The 17,130-nt window shown below is 46.7% G+C and overlaps 2 protein-coding genes across 2 annotated transcripts in view; both read left to right on the top strand.

Annotated features, from left to right (window-relative positions):
* The first annotated feature begins 4,933 nt into the window (after window positions 1-4,933).
* LOC119911380 (G-protein coupled receptor 4-like) lies at window positions 4,934-7,470 on the top strand. The gene is made up of 3 exons (XM_038730266.1): window positions 4,934-6,196; window positions 6,644-6,828; window positions 6,938-7,470. Exons 1-3 carry the CDS (start codon window positions 5,999-6,001, stop codon window positions 7,455-7,457), a joined length of 903 nt encoding a protein of 300 aa, XP_038586194.1. The 5' UTR covers window positions 4,934-5,998; the 3' UTR covers window positions 7,458-7,470.
* Window positions 7,471-9,068: 1,598 nt separating this feature from the next.
* Window positions 9,069-17,130, top strand: part of LOC119911443 (ninein-like protein) — a 48,720-nt gene continuing 40,658 nt past the window's right edge. Inside the window, exons 1-4 of the mRNA XM_038730323.1 lie at window positions 9,069-9,499; window positions 10,066-10,279; window positions 10,360-10,456; window positions 10,787-10,980. Of these exons, the coding sequence (XP_038586251.1) occupies window positions 10,097-10,279; window positions 10,360-10,456; window positions 10,787-10,980 (474 nt within the window). The 5' untranslated portion in view covers window positions 9,069-9,499; window positions 10,066-10,096. The remainder of the gene's footprint in view (window positions 9,500-10,065; window positions 10,280-10,359; window positions 10,457-10,786; window positions 10,981-17,130) is intronic.

Raw genomic sequence — 17,130 nt, 5'->3', positions numbered from 1 at the left:
TGAGCGTACAGCTGGTATAACAGTGTAAAAGTAGGGAGGGTACAGCTTATAAACGGTGCAAATAGTGAGCCAGCTTGTATAACGTGCAAAGTATGAGCGTGCAAAGTAGTGAGCATGCAGCTTGTATAACAGTGTAAGTAGTGAGCATACAGCTTATTAACAGTGTAAAGTACTGATCGTACAGCTAGTATAACAGCGAAAAATAGGGAGGGTACAGCTTATGAACGGTTAAAGTAGTGAGCATACAGCTTGTATAACAGTGTAAAGCAGTGAGCGTAAACTGGTATAACAGTGTAAAGTAGTGACGTGCAGCTTGTATAACAGTGTAAAGTAGTGAGCGTGCAGCTTGTATAACAGTGTAAAGTAGTGAGCGTGCAGCTTTGTCAACAGTGTAAAGTAGTGAGCGTGCAGCTTTTGTATAACAGTGTAAAGTAGTTAGCGTACGCTTGTATAACCGTGTAAGTAGTGAGCATGCAGCTTTTGTATAACAGTGTAAAGTAGTGAGCGTACAGCTCTTATAACAGTGTAAATAGTGAGCGTGCAGCTTGTATAACAGTGTAAAGTAGGGAGGGTACAGCTTATGTAACAGTGTAAAGTAGTGAGCGTGCAGCTCGTATAACAGTGTAAAGTAGTTAGCGTGCAGCTTGTATAACAGTGTAAAGTAGGGAGGGTTACAGCTTATGTAACGGGTAAAGTAGTGAGCATACAGCTGGTATAACAGTTTAAGTAGTGAGCGTACAGCTTGTATAACAGTGTAAAGTAGTGAGCGTACAGCTTGTATAACAGTGTTAAGTAGTGAGTGTGCAGCTTGTATAACGGTGTAAAGTAGTGAGTGTGCAGCTTGTATAACGGTGTAAAGTAGTGAGCGTGCAGCTTGTATAACAGTGTAAAGTAGTTAGCGTGCACCTTGTATACAGTGTAAGTACTGATCGTACAGCTGGTATAACAGTGTAAAGCAGTGAGCGTAAAACTGGTATAACAGTGTAAGTAGTGAGCGTACAGCTTGTATAACAGTGTAAAGTAGTGAGTGTACAGCTTGTATAACGGTGTAAGTAGTGAGCGTGCAGCTTGTTAACGGTGTAAAGTAGTGAGCGTGCAGCTTGTATAACAGTGTAAAGTAGTGAGCGTGCAGCTTGTATAACGGTAAAGTAGTGAGCGTGCAGCTTGTATACGGTGTAAAGTAGTGAGCGTACAGCTTGTATAACGGTGTAAAGTAGTGAGCGTACAGCTTGTATAACGGTGTAAAGTAGTGAGCGTACAGCTGTATAACAGTGTAAAGTAGTGAGCGTACAGCTTGTATAACGGTGTAATAGTAGCGTACAGCCTGTATAACAGTGTAAAGTAGTGAGCGTACAGCTTGTATAACGGTGTAAAGTAGTCAGCTTACAGCTTGTATAACAGTGTAAAGTAGTGAGCATACAGCTGTATAACGTGTAAAGTAGTGAGCATACAGCTTGTATAACAGTGTAAAGTAGTGAGCATACCTTGTATAACATGTAAAGTAGTGAGCATACAGCTTGTATAACAGTGTAAGTAGTGAGCATACAGCTTGTATAACGGTGTAAAGTAGTGAGCATACAGCTTGTATAACAGTGTAAAGTATTGAGCTACAGCTTGTATAACAGTGTAAAGTATTGAGCATACAGCTTGTATAACAGTGTAAAGTAGTGAGCGTACAGCTTGTTGAATTTTCCTGTCCCCTAAAAAATAACATACCACACAGCCTTTAATGTCTAAACTGCTGTGCATGCAATGCATTTACAGAAACAGGTGGGCGGATATATCTTCTGTGTTCATGTGTACCATATTTGGTGTGATATGAATAACAGACCACTTACAGGTGACTGATCATGGCTCATCTGCATGGACATTAGAGATCAACCAATCAGCAAACATGGATCAAGAGATATTCTGTCACATCCTGTCTGCGTCTGTATATAGTTGCAGCTCTTGTATTTGAAAAAGCAGAACTCCGGTCGACGCTGTTTTGCTCTGTTCTTTTCTTTTTTGCTGATTGTACTTTAATAAAAGACACTTTGAGTAAAGATTATTTACTAAAGATTATTTTTCCTCTCCTCCTCCTGCTGCAAGGTAAGGTTCTTCCACACTGCCACACACTGAGCCGAGGGCCACACTGGTCTTATTCTCTAGATCTGGAGTTTAGGAACTCGTTCCAGGTTGTGTTTGAATACTCGAGGCTACGTGGCGCCCGACAGCGTGGCTGGAGAAAAAACAGTAGTTGGTTCTCCTGTCTGTACACAGGCAGGGTGCTAAATGAACTGTTTTGTCCACCAGCCAGTAAACGCTCAAAGTCTACCACTCAGTAGATTACCATTGTTTTTAGCTGCTGATGAAGTAAATCTAGCAGACATTTGCATATTTTACCAGTAACTGGCTGGTAGATGGTGCCATGTTTTTTTATTGAGTTAAACTACAAGAAGCTAAAGTGTCTCTGAGATATTAGAGGTGTCTTCAAACTGAGTAACAAAGCAGCAAAAGCAGGCTGCTGCCCTGTGCAGGGGGGACTGAGCCTTGTCCTGGAGTAAAGCTTAAGAAAAGAAGAGGATGCTGCCTTCACTCCCCGGGGTGAGCGCTTCACTATAAAGGTTCTTTGTTTTAAAGAGAGGGTGTTGTGTATAATTCAGTTTCCTAATGTTTAACTATACTGCAAAGATGAGCATCATAAAGTTAGCATATAAAAAGTATTTGATAGAATTGGACAGGAAATGTGTTTAACTGTGTTTCACTTCATCATCTAAAGATTATTCTTCATTTTATTTCTTCATCTCATAAGATAATATTACTTGAAGTAAAATTACTGAACACATTGCTAAAGTCACCTTATAAACGTATGTTGCTGTGTAGCTGCTGAAACTCATTGCTTCATCACCATGATAATAATGTTGTGGACTCATGATGTTTGTAAGTAAGGGATGTATTTTTACTTTAACTCTTCCTCTTCACTCTGACAGGAAGTCAGAGTGAAGAGTAAGGAAGGAAGTCGGTTTATATCAAAGTTTATTCCTTGAGTGTATTTGCTTATATGCTTGTTAAATCAAAGTGTTGCTTTAGTGTATTGATGATCAGGATTTTGAAATGTTCTGGAAATGTTTGGAAATTTGAAAATGTTTTGAAATGCTTTATGTACTGTTATTACAAAATATTTAGAATGATGAAAGACGATCTTTGGTTTTAACACTTTAAGACTAACCACACTAACCACAGGAGCCTTCCACTGAAGACTAACAGGAAGTCCGCCTCGTGTTTGTTGGTTACGATGAAATCAGCTCTATTAAATATGTGAAATGTATTAACAGGTGATAAATAATAATAATAATAATAATTGATTGAGGATGTTAACCCTACCACCAAGAGTTTTTAATCACATAGGCTATATGTGCTTTACCTGACAAAGAGTATCAGGCAGGGTACGTAAGGGTAAGTATTAAAAGTCTTAAATTTCATATTCCAAAATAAGGCCTTAAAAGTCTTAATTTTCATTACCAAAGTATTAAATTTCGTTTACTAAGGTCTTAAAGTTTTTCTTGTCCTTGTGTAGGATTTAATTAATGCTGTGACGTCATAAATGAATACTTTGTGTGTGTGAGACTTCATTATTTACTCCGTTTGGTGTGACTGATGTTATACGGCAGTGCAGGTAACATTACTGTTTATGTCAGTGTTCAGCTTTACGCTCTGAACTGTGTTCACGGTGCACGAGCTCTGGCATCCAGCTCAGCGCGAATCAGTCAGTAGTTAGAAAAGAAAAGAAAACGTCTCTGACGGGCTACTAACGTTAGCTCGACGACTCAGAATGGGCAAGTGTCTGATATTCAGAAAGCCAGAGATACGAACAAGTTGGCGGACGAAGCTGAGGGCAGCACAACAAGCTGAATCACACTGTGGCAGCGCTAATGGAACAGCAGAGCTGGAAGAGCCGCTGCAGGTTACTGGTCAGTGAATGTTACCACAGCAAACAGAGAGACAGGTGCGTTTGAGACGAGGACGGGTCTGTGTGTCGCAGGAAGGCTAACGTTACGTGCATGGAAACATCAAACTAACGCACATTAAACTTGCATCACAGGAACGAGGGAAAAACAAACCGGAGCCCGGCTCCTTTTCCCCGCTGCTTTCAAGCCAAAACTATATAATACTGTATTTCAAGCAGCCTTTAGATGCTTTAAAACAAGAACAGGATGAATAATCACTGAAGCTGTTGGCAGATTATATTACTTTACATTATCTAGCCAAGGTGTAACTACTCATACCACACAATTTGTTTTTATTTTTGATTTCATCCCTTAAGAGTTCTTAGTGCACAAATATTGGATTCATTTCATAGGTGTTATTTACACTGTGGACACTGGGGACATGTCCCCATCACTTTTTTGAAAAGCATTTGTTAAATATGTTCTGAAAAATAGCTTGCAACAAGAAATGTTAAAAAAACTAATGAAAATACTTTGAGAAAGGTTTATTTGCACAATAAGAAAATATGCAATGCAATTTAAAGATGAAAGAAACAAATGTGCATTGTTCAGAAAAGTTTAAGCTAAAAAAATCGGAAAGACTTTATTTAAATAAAGACAATTCTACCATAAATTGGTGCAGAAAATGTCTCTAGAATGCAGGAGATTAAGTGTTTGGTGCTCAAAATTTTCTAGGGGACCCCCATTTAAATATATTTCAGCATTGAATATTTCATCAAATAGTGTTAAAATATCTTTTTGTCTTGTTCTTGTGAACCCAATATTGTGAATTGTGTATGTGAGCTAAGTGTGTTGTCACACCCCTAATCTGAACCCTTATGTCCCACCACTTTTCAACACAAAGTGACATCCTTGATTCATTTTATCTTATCAAAGTACAAACACAACCCAAAAGATATAGTGTGTTAAATATGAATGTATTATAATAAAATGTTTTACTAAATTCATGTATCTTCGTAATAATTTTATCGGGCTTAAAATTCATACAGATTTTCCATTAAACGTCAGTAAAGTTGTATTAAATTTAATCCTAAGTGTTATTTAAAAGGTCTTAAAAAGTCTTAAATTTAACTTTGTGGATCCTGGGGGATCTGTAGAGGAAGACATTTGGTTGTCTTGCTAGTTGTTAGCCGGCAGGTCCGTTCAGTCTTTTGCTGTGTCGTGTTTGGATCGTCCAGGTGAGAGGGTCTGGCCCTTCGTCTGTTCTCCTCAGAGTTAGCAGCTTGGCTAACTCAGCTGGTGGCAGGGATCTATAGCAGGACTTTATGTTCTGCTCCAAGCGGGCCACGCTGGGAGGCCGCTGCGCCGTCAGGTTGGCGGCTTCAGCCGTCACATCCAGAAGAGAAGTGAAGATACCAACGCTGCGTTGGAGTTTTTATTAATGAGGTGACATCATAGGTCACAGGTCAACAGCCAATCGTAGCTGAGAGCTGAGTTCAGGAATCTGAGTTCATCGACGAAAAGATAAAAGTTCTGTTATGATCGCAAATGAACAGCTTCATCTGTGAGGTCCCTGTGATCCCAACAATATGCAACAAGTGTTTGTTCCAGAACAAACACCAACAAGGAAGAGTGCACAGTCTGTCTCCTGTCAAGTGGATTAATCATCATGTAAACCTCCTGATCCAAACTCAGAGGGCAGAGGGGCATCGAGTACAGGAGACAGGCAGGATGTCCTAAACCAATGAGCATTAACATTAAACATTAAATTACTGAAACAGCTGGACGATGTTCTGTGGCTGCAGTAACGACCTCACATCAGCACGTACAGATATTCGTTCTTCTTTTTGTATTTGATTAAATAAAAGTTAAACGTAACAAATGTTGAGGAATGATGAACGAAACTGAAAGACAGCAGTTTGTGATTTGATATGATTGTGGTTAAACTATAGGGACACTGTGTTTGTGTGAACAGCTTTAGTGATGTCACTGAATAATGTTGGGTAGATATTAAAAACCTGCTCCCTTTAATAACCAGATCTCTCAAACAACAGGTTTTACTCCGAAGAATGGAAGGTCTCTACATTAACAGCAGCTCACAGGACCAAAGCTACGATTACAGCAACACCACCTCCAACTACCAGAATAACAACAAGCTTGATGAGTATCGTGATAAACTTTATTTCATCAGAGATGTGGTGGTATACATAATCATTGCTGTCGGCCTTCCTCTGACCCTGGTGGCCATCTATGCTCTTTATTCTATGGTATGTACATTCTGACTGAGAGTTATTTATTTCCTGTCTGTGTGGTGTATCTGTCCTACAGTCTGTCTGTCTGTAAAGGATCTGGATCTGGTTTGGGGGCTAGGTGTCAGGGGGCTGGGACAAAGGCTTGGAATGATCTATAACCTGACAGGAATAATTGACTCCAGAATTCAAATGTCCATGAAGCTGATTGGACCCTAAACACATGCAGTTTCCATGTGTGGCTCCATTCCAGTTAAACTGCAGAAGCTGCAGGAAATCTGGCCCTTAGTCTTGTTCCTGCACTGATTGGCCAGTGGGTCATATCTGAGATTTCTGTTGGATGAAAAAGTCAGAAATGGCTCTGACTACAGCTGCTGGGCAGAGCAAGATGACAGATTTGGGAGGAGGTGGACTTCACAACATGTTTCCAACTGCTTGTTGACTTTTACCAATGTTTTCCTGCAGGTGAGAAGAGATCATGTTGCTCCCATCTACCTCATCAACCTTCTCATTACTGACATCCTTCAGTTCTGCTGCATGATCATTCGGGTGGCACTAAATGTGGATTGGATGAGATATTTCATCCATCGTATTTACCTCTCTGCTCTGATTGCCAGTGTTTACTTCATGGTCTGCATCTCCCTGGAAAGGTATCTATCTGTCTATCCAGTATGTGTGGAGCTCCTTCTGTGTCTGAACATTATATTAGTTTATAACTCTGAAGCTCCTCAAAGACTTTGTGTCCATCTTGTATTACAGGTATTTGGTCATCGCCCACCCACTGTGGTACCGCTTCAGACGAACCATCAAGACCTCTGTGGTGCTCTGTGTCCTGGTCTGGGTCCTTTCTGCTGTCTGTGCCGTCTGTTTCTATTTCACTGATGTCACATACATACTCTTTGCCATCCTCTTCCTCCCTCCCTTCCCTCTGTTAATATTCTCCCTGGTTGGGACCCTCAAAGCCCTGTCTGCTACCATCTCGGTCCCCTCTGATGAAAAACGACGAATTGTGGGAATTTTGGTTCTGGTGCTGCTTATTTACACTCTGCTGTTCCTGCCCAGCATCATTTTGTTGCTGGAAATAAACAATGACAAGACCTGGTTTCTAGAAAACTATAAATTGAGACTTAACCTCCTGTCTACCATCTTCCTCAGTCTGAGTCCTCTTGCAGACTTGTTCCTGTATGTCTTCATGAGGAAAGGGTTCATAGACAAGCTTTTGGCCTCTGTGTGTTGCTGCAGAATGGACAGCAATGATATCAGCTGTCCATCAGTATGAATGATGACAACATTTCCACAGTCAGCTTCATGTAGGCAGAGAAAGAGGGAGAGAGAGAAAGGGGAGGAAACAGGAGGAGAAATGGAGGCCAATAGAAAGGATAGAGACGAGACAGATCCTGTCATCTACTGAGACCATTTCCAATAAGACACCTAACTGTAGAGAGCAGGAAGCACTGTTTGGACTCTGCTGTGGGAGAAGTGGCTGCTGGGAAATGTTTTGGTCAACTTGCTCTGGTTCGCTGTGATGGCTTCAACACATGGAAATAAAATGTGTTTTATTAGTTTGGAGCTGGAAGTTGATGTCTGTCATTTTTCTCCTTTAATCCCAGAAGCAAAGCAGATATTATTTTAGATGAACTGAGCTCATTCTAGCCGCCTCGCTGTCTTCTTCCTAAATCTTTATTTGGACTGTTGTTTGGATGTTTAACACAGGGAGAGCATCTCAACACGTCTTTAGCACTTTGTACTTTTTAAGTGTAATTTCTGCTGTTTTAGTGGTAGGCATGCTGCTGTTTAGGATGGGATTCAGAGCAGCTGTTTTGCAGCAGCTGTTGTGTGCTTGGCAATCTGGATAAAATCTTAAACCACAGTTTATGTCAGTTTCTATGAAATTGTACATTTTCTGGAAATCCAATAAAAATCAGTTTGTAGACCAAACTGTGAATGTTTGTCTTTGAGCAACTCAGTGAATTAAAAGCTGACAAATGAAGGTTCAACAAAATCTCTGCTGGTTGACAAATCTCTATTGTCTATATGAACATAAAGGCCAACCTGCTGTTAGCAGGGAGGCATCCTGCACTTTCTGACCAAATGAGGTTTCCTCACAGCTCTTAAAGCTTTCAGACTTTTTTAGATAAGAAATGATAAAGTGTGACAGGGACAGTCACAACAGATCAGACCAACATGTTTCAGTAGAAGTTAGTAAAGTCTACAGGAAGGACACGGACTGGAGAGGTTCAGCTCAACAGCTGCCTACATGCAGACTCTGTGGTCCACATCCAGGACCCTCTGCACAGATGTGCTGTTTCCTTTCTTCACAAAGAAAGAAAAGAAGATCAGGCGTGAGTTCAATCTCAAAACGTTGCGCTATGTTCCGCGACGGGCTTCAGGTATGTTTCCTCCTTGGCGGGCGTGTCACAGGTGTTACCCAATCAGCTTGCGTGCACAGCAGGGTGTTCAGGGAACCAGCGTTTCTGTTAAAAACGTTTTGTTACGTTTTGTGTCGCTGCTGAACTGGAAACCCGCTGTGCGACGTTGGACGGAAACATGCGGTTCAATCCAAAACCAAACGTTTTGAGACTGAACTCGCTCCTCCTCCTATGCTCTGGCTTTTAAACTTTTTCAGAACCAGCTTTATTCGCCCAGCTATACACACACGAGGAATCTGACTCTGGATTGTACATTGCTCACGATGAGCTGATTCAGACAATGACACAATAATAAAAGCACACACAGGCTACAGTATAGAGAACACAGATAGGCTATACACACTATGAGCAAACACACTGTAGACAGACTGAGAGAATCATGCAGAGGATGCAGGAGTAAATTATTTTTACCATTATTATGTACATGTTGGAGGTGGATGAGATATACAGAGACACCGTGTGATGGAGAACAGCGTTTTTATTGACAAGATAACATCCGAAACATAAATCAGTACAATATAATAATTGTCTGTGTAAATGAAAGAAAGAGTCCAACAGTGCCGAACAGTAAAAACAGACAGACAAAAGGCGGAACTAGAGAAGAAGAAAACTAGTGAACCTCAAATGAACCATCGATCAATTCATAACGACTTTTACACTGAAAAGTCTGGAATATGAGCGTTAGGAGCGTCTTATTGTGAAACGTTGACCGGAAGTATCTCCGTGTATTGTCGGTATCTTCCGGCGGCGGTCGGGTCGGTTCGGTACCAGCTCTCTCCGTTGCTCTCGGTTTAACGGCGGACAATCCGGAGCTGCAGGAACACGTTCATGGAAGAAACGTGAGGTTTTACCGGAGACGGACCGGAGGAGGAGGAGGAGAACTTTTCCCGCGGTAAGACAAACCACGTTCACGCGAACCCTCACCATCAGTTACCGGTCCGTCCGTTACCGGACACACTAACGTTAACGGCTCCGGGAGCTGCAGGACGCTCACCGAGCCGCTAACTCACTTTCACCGACTTTACCGAGGTTCGTGTGCTGGTGAGCTCGCGAGCCTTTTGTTCGGCTCCGTTCCCATGGTGAAGCGTCATCAGCTCCCGAGACTCGCCGGAAAAACCCGAAGTCTTTTTACTGCGACGTTACTCCGAAAAACACCTTTTAAAGTACTTTAACTTATCTCCAGATTTAGTATCTGGTACTTCAGTAAAAGTAGTAATACCACACTTAGAAGTAAAAGTACTTCACTCCAAGTACAAAAGTATTGCTACAGTCTATATATCCCAACAGCCTCAGTATTAATACACCAGAGTATTTATAACCCCAGTGAAGCCAGCAGCTTCAGTAAAAGTAGTAATACCACACTTAGAAGTAAAAGTACACGTCTCTCAGTATCAGTATTTGAAGTACCCGCAGTAAAAGTACTCATGGTGGTTTTGATCACTTTACCTGTCTCCCCAGGTGTGTTGCCGTGGCAGCGTGATGCGTTGGGATGGAGGAGGCGGAGCACAGCCGCTACGTCGCCCAGCTGAAGGCCGAGTTCGACAGCTGCGACACGACGGCCACGGGCTTCCTGGACCGAGACGAGCTGACGGCGCTCTGCGGGAAACTGCAGCTGGACGCTCACCTGCCGCTGCTGCTGGACACGCTGCTGGGAGGACGCGCCTACGCCAGGGTAACACGCACGCACACACTGCGACACACACACGCTCTGTGCCGCGGCGAGGTCACCTGACAGCCGTGTTTGACCCCCAGGTGAACTTTGAGGAGTTTAAAGACGGCTTCGTGGACGTCCTGTCCCGCTCGCTGGACTTCAGCACGTCAGGGGACGACAGCAGCTACCTGGAGCCAGGTGAGTGTCAGAGCGATCTGGATCCTGGTCTCAGATTAGAGTCCTGCAGTCTGTGGCTCCAGCAGGGGTCAGAGTGATCTGGATCCTGGTCTCAGTCCGGTTTCAGATTAGAGTCCTGCAGTCTGTGGCTCCAGCAGGGGTCAGAGTGATCTGGATCCTGGTCTCAGTCTGGTTTCAGATTAGAGTCCTGCAGTCTGTGGCTCCAGCAGGGGTCAGAGTGATCTGGATCCTGGTCTCAGTCTGGTTTCAGATTAGAGTCCTGCAGTCTGTGGCTCCAGCAGGGGTCAGAGTGATCTGGATCCTGGTCTCAGTCTGTCTCTGTCCCTGCAGTTGTTCCAGAGGAGGTGAAGCCGAAGTTCGTGAAGGGGACGAAGCGTTACGGACGGCGCTCCCGACCCGACAGCCGGCCCGATGCTGCTGACTCAGAGGACTCGCCGCCCTCCAGAACCGAGGCCACGGACTCGTCCCCTGCCGGCGTCCGCAGGGCCAAGCTGATGCGGTCCACGTCTCTGGAGAGCGTTGAGGTGAGACGGCGTCTTCGTGCCCTCCTCCCCCGTGGACCAGGTCTGAGGTGTTCAGGTTCAGGTGGAATCTTTGGAACTCTTCATTCCTGCAGCCTGGTGAATCTTTCTGCCGCCGCTCGTAGTGGGAATGTTTTTATTTCTGTAAAGAGGAGCAGAGTCTCACTCTGACCCCAGATCAGCTTCTTTAACATCTGCTGAGTCTGAGTCCTCCGACCGGTCCAGGTCCCCCCCCCCCCCGTTCTGTTGACCTGAAGGTGTCTGTGGGAAACAGCAAAGTGTAACTGTGGGGCGTGGTGGGGCGGGTCTTAGTCCTGATCGCTGTAGTCTCTCGGCTGCGCTGCGTGGACGCGTCGAGCAGCGCGGAGCGAACCAGGCAGGAAGTCAGACACAGAACGGCAGAGAGAATCCCGTCGTTTTTCAAAATAAAATACCTTAGACAATAAACAGGGTTAAACAGACAAGAAGAAACAGTTTAACTACGCAGCTTCTTACCCACGGTCGAAGCACAAACACCAGGACAACTTACCAAATCAACCAGTACGGGGTCAGGTTCCCCCTTTGACCCAGCTAAACGTACCTCGGGGCCATCGTCTTGCTGGGTGGTCTTTGGGATTAGGTGTCTGGCGTTCACTGTGGAGTCCTGCTGAGGTTCAACCAGCAGCCCTCTGCTCAGTCTGATGGGGGAAGGATCCGGTCTGTGGTGAGTCAGGTCCTGGTCCAGTCAGGCTGCGTCCTGCTCACATTTCACTCGCTACTTAAGGCCAAAAAAACTTGAAACAAGTGAAATTCTCTAACATAAAAGCCGCTTGGTAAGAATAATTATCTTGTCAGACAAAAAACAATTAAGTTAAGATAATTAATCTTACTAAGATTTGAGTTTTTGCAGTGCAGCTGAGGGTTTCCCCCTTTGCCTGGTTAGAGGGCTGCATGTGATGTGGACCAGGTCTCCTGCTGGTGGACTTTTAGCAGCAGTTTTGAGTCTGAGCTTTTCTTTGTTCTTTGGGCTTCCTGTATTTGAATATACACATATTCAGTACTGTAATACTTGCAGTACTCACAGTATATACAGTATGTACTGCACTAAGCTGTGATTCTCTACTTTGTATACTTACGTTTCCTCTTCAAACAGTGTCACAGGACTACGTGTCTCTGCGCACTGCGCTGTCTCTGTGCTGTCTCTGTGACTGCGTGTCTCTGTGACTGTGTGTCTCTGTGACTGTGTGTCTCTGTGACTGCGTGTCTCTGTGTGTCTCTGTGACTGTGTGTCTCTGTGACTGCATGTCTCTGTGTGTCTCTGTGACTGCGTGTCTCTGTGTGTCTCTGTGACTGCGTGTCTCTCTGACTGCGTGTCTCTGTGACTGTGTGTCTCTGTGTGTCTCTGTGACTGCGTGTCTCTGTGTGTCTCTGTGACTGTGTGTCTCTGTGACTGCATGTCTCTGTGTGTCTCTCTGACTGCGTGTCTCTGTGTGTCTCTGTGACTGCGTGTCTCTGTGACTGCGTGTCTCTGTGTGTCTCTGTGACTGCATGTCTCTGTGTGTCTCTGTGACTGCATGTCTCTGTGTGTCTCTGTGACTGCGTGTCTCTGTGTGTCTCTGTGACTGCATGTCTCTGTGTGTCTCTGTGACTGCGTGTCTCTGTGTGTCTCTGTGACTGCATGTCTCTGTGTGTCTCTGTGACTGCGTGTCTCTGTGTGTCTCTGTGACTGCATGTCTCTGTGTGTCTCTGTGACTGCGTGTCTCTGTGACTGCGTGTCTCTGTGACTGTGTGTCTCTGTGACTGCATGTCTCTGTGTGTCTCTGTGACTGCGTGTCTCTGTGTGTCTCTGTGACTGCATGTCTCTGTGTGTCTCTGTGACTGCGTGTCTCTGTGTGTCTCTGTGACTGCATGTCTCTGTGTGTCTCTGTGACTGCGTGTCTCTGTGACTGCGTGTCTCTGTGACTGTGTGTCTCTGTGACTGCGTGTCTCTGTGTGTCTCTGTGACTGTGTGTCTCTGTGACTGCATGTCTCTGTGTGTCTCTCTGACTGCGTGTCTCTGTGTGTCTCTGTGACTGCGTGTCTCTGTGACTGCGTGTCTCTGTGACTGCGTGTCTCTGTGACTGCATGTCTCTGTGTGTCTCTGTGACTGCATGTCTCTGTGTGTCTCTGTGACTGCGTGTCTCTGTGACTGTGTGTCTCTGTGACTGCATGTCTCTGTGTGTCTCTGTGACTGCGTGTCTCTGTGCTGTCTCTGTGACTGCGTGTCTCTGTGACTGCGTGTCTCTGTGACTGCATGTCTCTGTGTGTCTCTGTGACTGCGTGTCTCTGTGCTGTCTCTGTGACTGCGTGTCTCTGTGTGTCTCTGTGACTGCGTGTCTCTGTGACTGCATGTCTCTGTGTGTCTCTGTGACGGCGTGTCTCTGTGCTGTCTCTGTGACTGCGTGTCTCTGTGTGTCTCTGTGACTGCGTGTCTCTGTGACTGCGTGTCTCTGTGACTGCATGTCTCTGTGTGTCTCTGTGACTGCGTGTCTCTGTGACTGTGTGTCTCTGTGACTGCATGTCTCTGTGTGTCTCTGTGACTGCGTGTCTCTGTGTGTCTCTGTGACTGCGTGTCTCTGTGACTGCGTGTCTCTGTGCTGTCTCTGACTGCGTGTCTCTCTGACTGTGTGTCTCTGTGACTGCATGTCTCTGTGTGTCTCTGTGACTGCGTGTCTCTGTGCTGTCTCTGTGACTGCGTGTCTCTGTGACTGCGTGTCTCTGTGTGTCTCTGTGACTGCGTGTCTCTGTGACTGCGTGTCTCTGTGACTGCATGTCTCTGTGTGTCTCTGTGACTGCATGTCTCTGTGACTGCATGTCTCTGTGACTGCGTGTCTCTGTGCTGTCTCTGTGACTGCGTGTCTCTGTGTGTCTCTGTGACTGCGTGTCTCTGTGACTGCGTGTCTCTGTGACTGCATGTCTCTGTGTGTCTCTGTGACTGCGTGTCTCTGTGACTGTGTGTCTCTGTGACTGCATGTCTCTGTGTGTCTCTGTGACTGCGTGTCTCTGTGACTGTGTGTCTCTGTGACTGCATGTCTCTGTGTGTCTCTGTGACTGCGTGTCTCTGTGCTGTCTCTGTGACTGCGTGTCTCTGTGTGTCTCTGTGACTGCGTGTCTCTGTGCTGTCTCTGTGACTGCGTGTCTCTGTGCTGTCTCTGTGACTGCGTGTCTCTGTGTGTCTCTGTGACTGCGTGTCTCTGTGACTGCGTGTCTCTGTGACTGTGTGTCTCTGCGTGCTGTGTGTCTCTGTGACTGTGTGTCTCTGCGTGCTGTGTGTCTCTGTGACTGTGTGTCTCTGTGACTGTGTGTCTCTGTGTGCTGCATGTCTCTGTGACTGCGTGTCTCTGTGACTGCGTGTCTCTCTGACTGTGTGTCTCTGCGTGCTGCGTGTCTCTGTGACTGTGTGTCTCTGTGACTGCATGTCTCTGTGTGCTGCATGTCTCTGTGACTGCGTGTCTCTGTGACTGCGTGTCTCTCTGACTGTGTGTCTCTGTGACTGCGTGTCTCTGTGTGCTGCATGTCTCTGTGACTGTGTGTCTCTGTGACTGCGTGTCTCTGTGTGCTGCATGTCTCTGTGACTGCGTGTCTCTGTGACTGCGTGTCTCTCTGACTGTGTGTCTCTGCGTGCTGCATGTCTCTGTGACTGCGTGTCTCTGTGACTGCGTGTCTCTGTGACTGCGTGTCTCTGCGTGCTGCGTGTCTCTGTGACTGCGTGTCTCTGTGACTGCGTGTCTCTGCGTGCTGCATGTCTCTGTGACTGCGTGTCTCTGTGACTGCGTGTCTCTCTGACTGTGTGTCTCTGTGACTGCGTGTCTCTGTGACTGCGTGTCTCTGTGCTGTCTCTGTGACTGCGTGTCTCTGTGTGTCTCTGTGACTGCGTGTCTCTGTGACTGCATGTCTCTGTGTGTCTCTGTGACTGCGTGTCTCTGTGACTGCGTGTCTCTGTGTGTCTCTGTGACTGCGTGTCTCTGTGTGTCTCTGTGACTGCGTGTCTCTGTGACTGTGTGTCTCTGTGACTGCGTGTCTCTGTGTGTCTCTGTGACTGTGTGTCTCTGTGACTGCATGTCTCTGTGTGTCTCTGTGACTGTGTGTCTCTGTGACTGCATGTCTCTGTGTGTCTCTGTGACTGTGTGTCTCTGTGACTGCATGTCTCTGTGTGTCTCTGTGACTGCGTGTCTCTGTGCTGTCTCTGTGACTGCGTGTCTCTGTGTGTCTCTGTGACTGCGTGTCTCTGTGACTGCATGTCTCTGTGACTGCGTGTCTCTGTGACTGCGTGCTGCGTGTCTCTGTGTGTCTCTGTGACTGCGTGCTGCGTGTCTCTGTGACTGTGTGTCTCTGTGACTGCGTGTCTCTGCGTGCTGCGTGTCTCTGTGACTGTGTGTCTCTGCGTGCTGCGTGTCTCTGTGACTGTGTGTCTCTGTGACTGTGTGTCTCTGTGACTGTGTGTCTCTGCGTGCTGCGTGTCTCTGTGACTGCGTGTCTCTGCGTGCTGCGTGTCTCTGTGACTGCGTGTCTCTGCGTGCTGCGTGTCTCTGTGACTGTGTGTCTCTGTGACTGCGTGTCTCTGCGTGCTGTGTGTCTCTGTGACTGTGTGTCTCTGTGACTGCGTGTCTCTGTGACTGTGTGTCTCTGTGACTGTGTGTCTCTGTGACTGCGTGTCTCTGCGTGCTGCGTGTCTCTGTGACTGTGTGTCTCTGTGACTGTGTGTCTCTGTGACTGCGTGTCTCTGCGTGCTGTGTGTCTCTGTGACTGTGTGTCTCTGTGACTGCGTGTCTCTGTGACTGTGTGTCTCTGCGTGCTGCGTGTCTCTGCGTGCTGTGTGTCTCTGTGACTGCGTGTCTCTGCGTGCTGTGTGTCTCTGTGACTGTGTGTCTCTGTGACTGCGTGTCTCTGCGTGCTGTGTGTCTCTGTGACTGTGTGTCTCTGTGACTGCGTGTCTCTGTGACTGTGTGTCTCTGCGTGCTGCGTGTCTCTGCGTGCTGTGTGTCTCTGTGACTGCGTGTCTCTGCGTGCTGTGTGTCTCTGTGACTGCGTGTCTCTGTGACTGCGTGTCTCTGCGTGCTGTGTGTCTCTGTGACTGTGTGTCTCTGTGACTGTGTGTCTCTGCGTGCTGCGTGTCTCTGCGTGCTGTGTGTCTCTGTGACTGCGTGTCTCTGCGTGCTGTGTGTCTCTGTGACTGTGTGTCTCTGTGACTGCGTGTCTCTGCGTGCTGCGTGTCTCTGTGACTGCGTGTCTCTGTGACTGCGTGTCTCTGCGTGCTGTGTGTCTCTGTGACTGCGTGTCTCTGCGTGCTGCGTGTCTCTGTGACTGCGTGTCTCTGTGACTGCGTGTCTCTGCGTGCTGCGTGTCTCTGTGACTGCGTGTCTCTGTGACTGCGTGTCTCTGCGTGCTGCGTGTCTCTGTGACTGCGTGTCTCTGCGTGCTGCGTGTCTCTGTGACTGTGTGTCTCTGTGACTGCGTGTCTCTGCGCGTTTGTCTGGTTTTGATGGGTGAAGGTTTCATGAAATGGGTTTGATGCATTGTTTTCCCGGCCGCGAGTTTCTTCTTCTTCTTCTTCTTCTTCTCTGGCTTCTCGTCACAGCTGTAGTTCTCTCAGGAAAAGGCTCAGAGAAGAGGACTTACAAAAAGGGGGACGTCCCCAAACCATCACGGGCTCCCTAGAACTCGCCCTAAGGCCTGTGAGTGGACTCTGGGGCCAGGAAAAGCTCTGGCAGCAGATCTTGTGGTTCTGGGTGTGGTTGGCCTCAGATATCCTGAGCAGTGTCTGCATACCTGAGGGGGGGTTCAGGAAGTGGTTTGTGAGGAATGTGGCTGCTGGCAGACTCTGGGTTCTGGTCTGGCTGTAGACCAGAGATGCATTTTGTGTTTCTGTGGAGGAGAAGCTGAACTCTCACACCTCCTCCTCCTCCTTCCTCCTCCTCCTCCTTCTTCTTCCTCTTCCTCCTCCTCCTTCTCTTCCTTCTTCCTCCTCCTCCTCCTTCTTCTTCCTCTTCCTCCTCCTCCTTCTCTTCCTTCTTCCTCCTCCTCCTCCTTCTTCCTCTTCCTCCTCCTCCTCCTCCTCTTCCTGTTCCTCCTCCAGAGAGAGACAGACAGACAGAGACAGACAGACAGAGAAGGGCAGAGACACAGACACAGGCA

The sequence above is a fragment of the Micropterus salmoides genome, unplaced genomic scaffold (genome assembly GCF_014851395.1).
Source record: "Micropterus salmoides isolate LMB-PRFRI ecotype aquatic unplaced genomic scaffold, ASM1485139v1 Ms_hic_scaffold_2, whole genome shotgun sequence".
Taxonomy (NCBI): Eukaryota; Metazoa; Chordata; class Actinopteri; order Centrarchiformes; family Centrarchidae; genus Micropterus; species Micropterus salmoides.
Note: the sequence above shows the minus strand (reverse complement) of the source record. Positions and strands in the feature narration are given on the sequence as shown.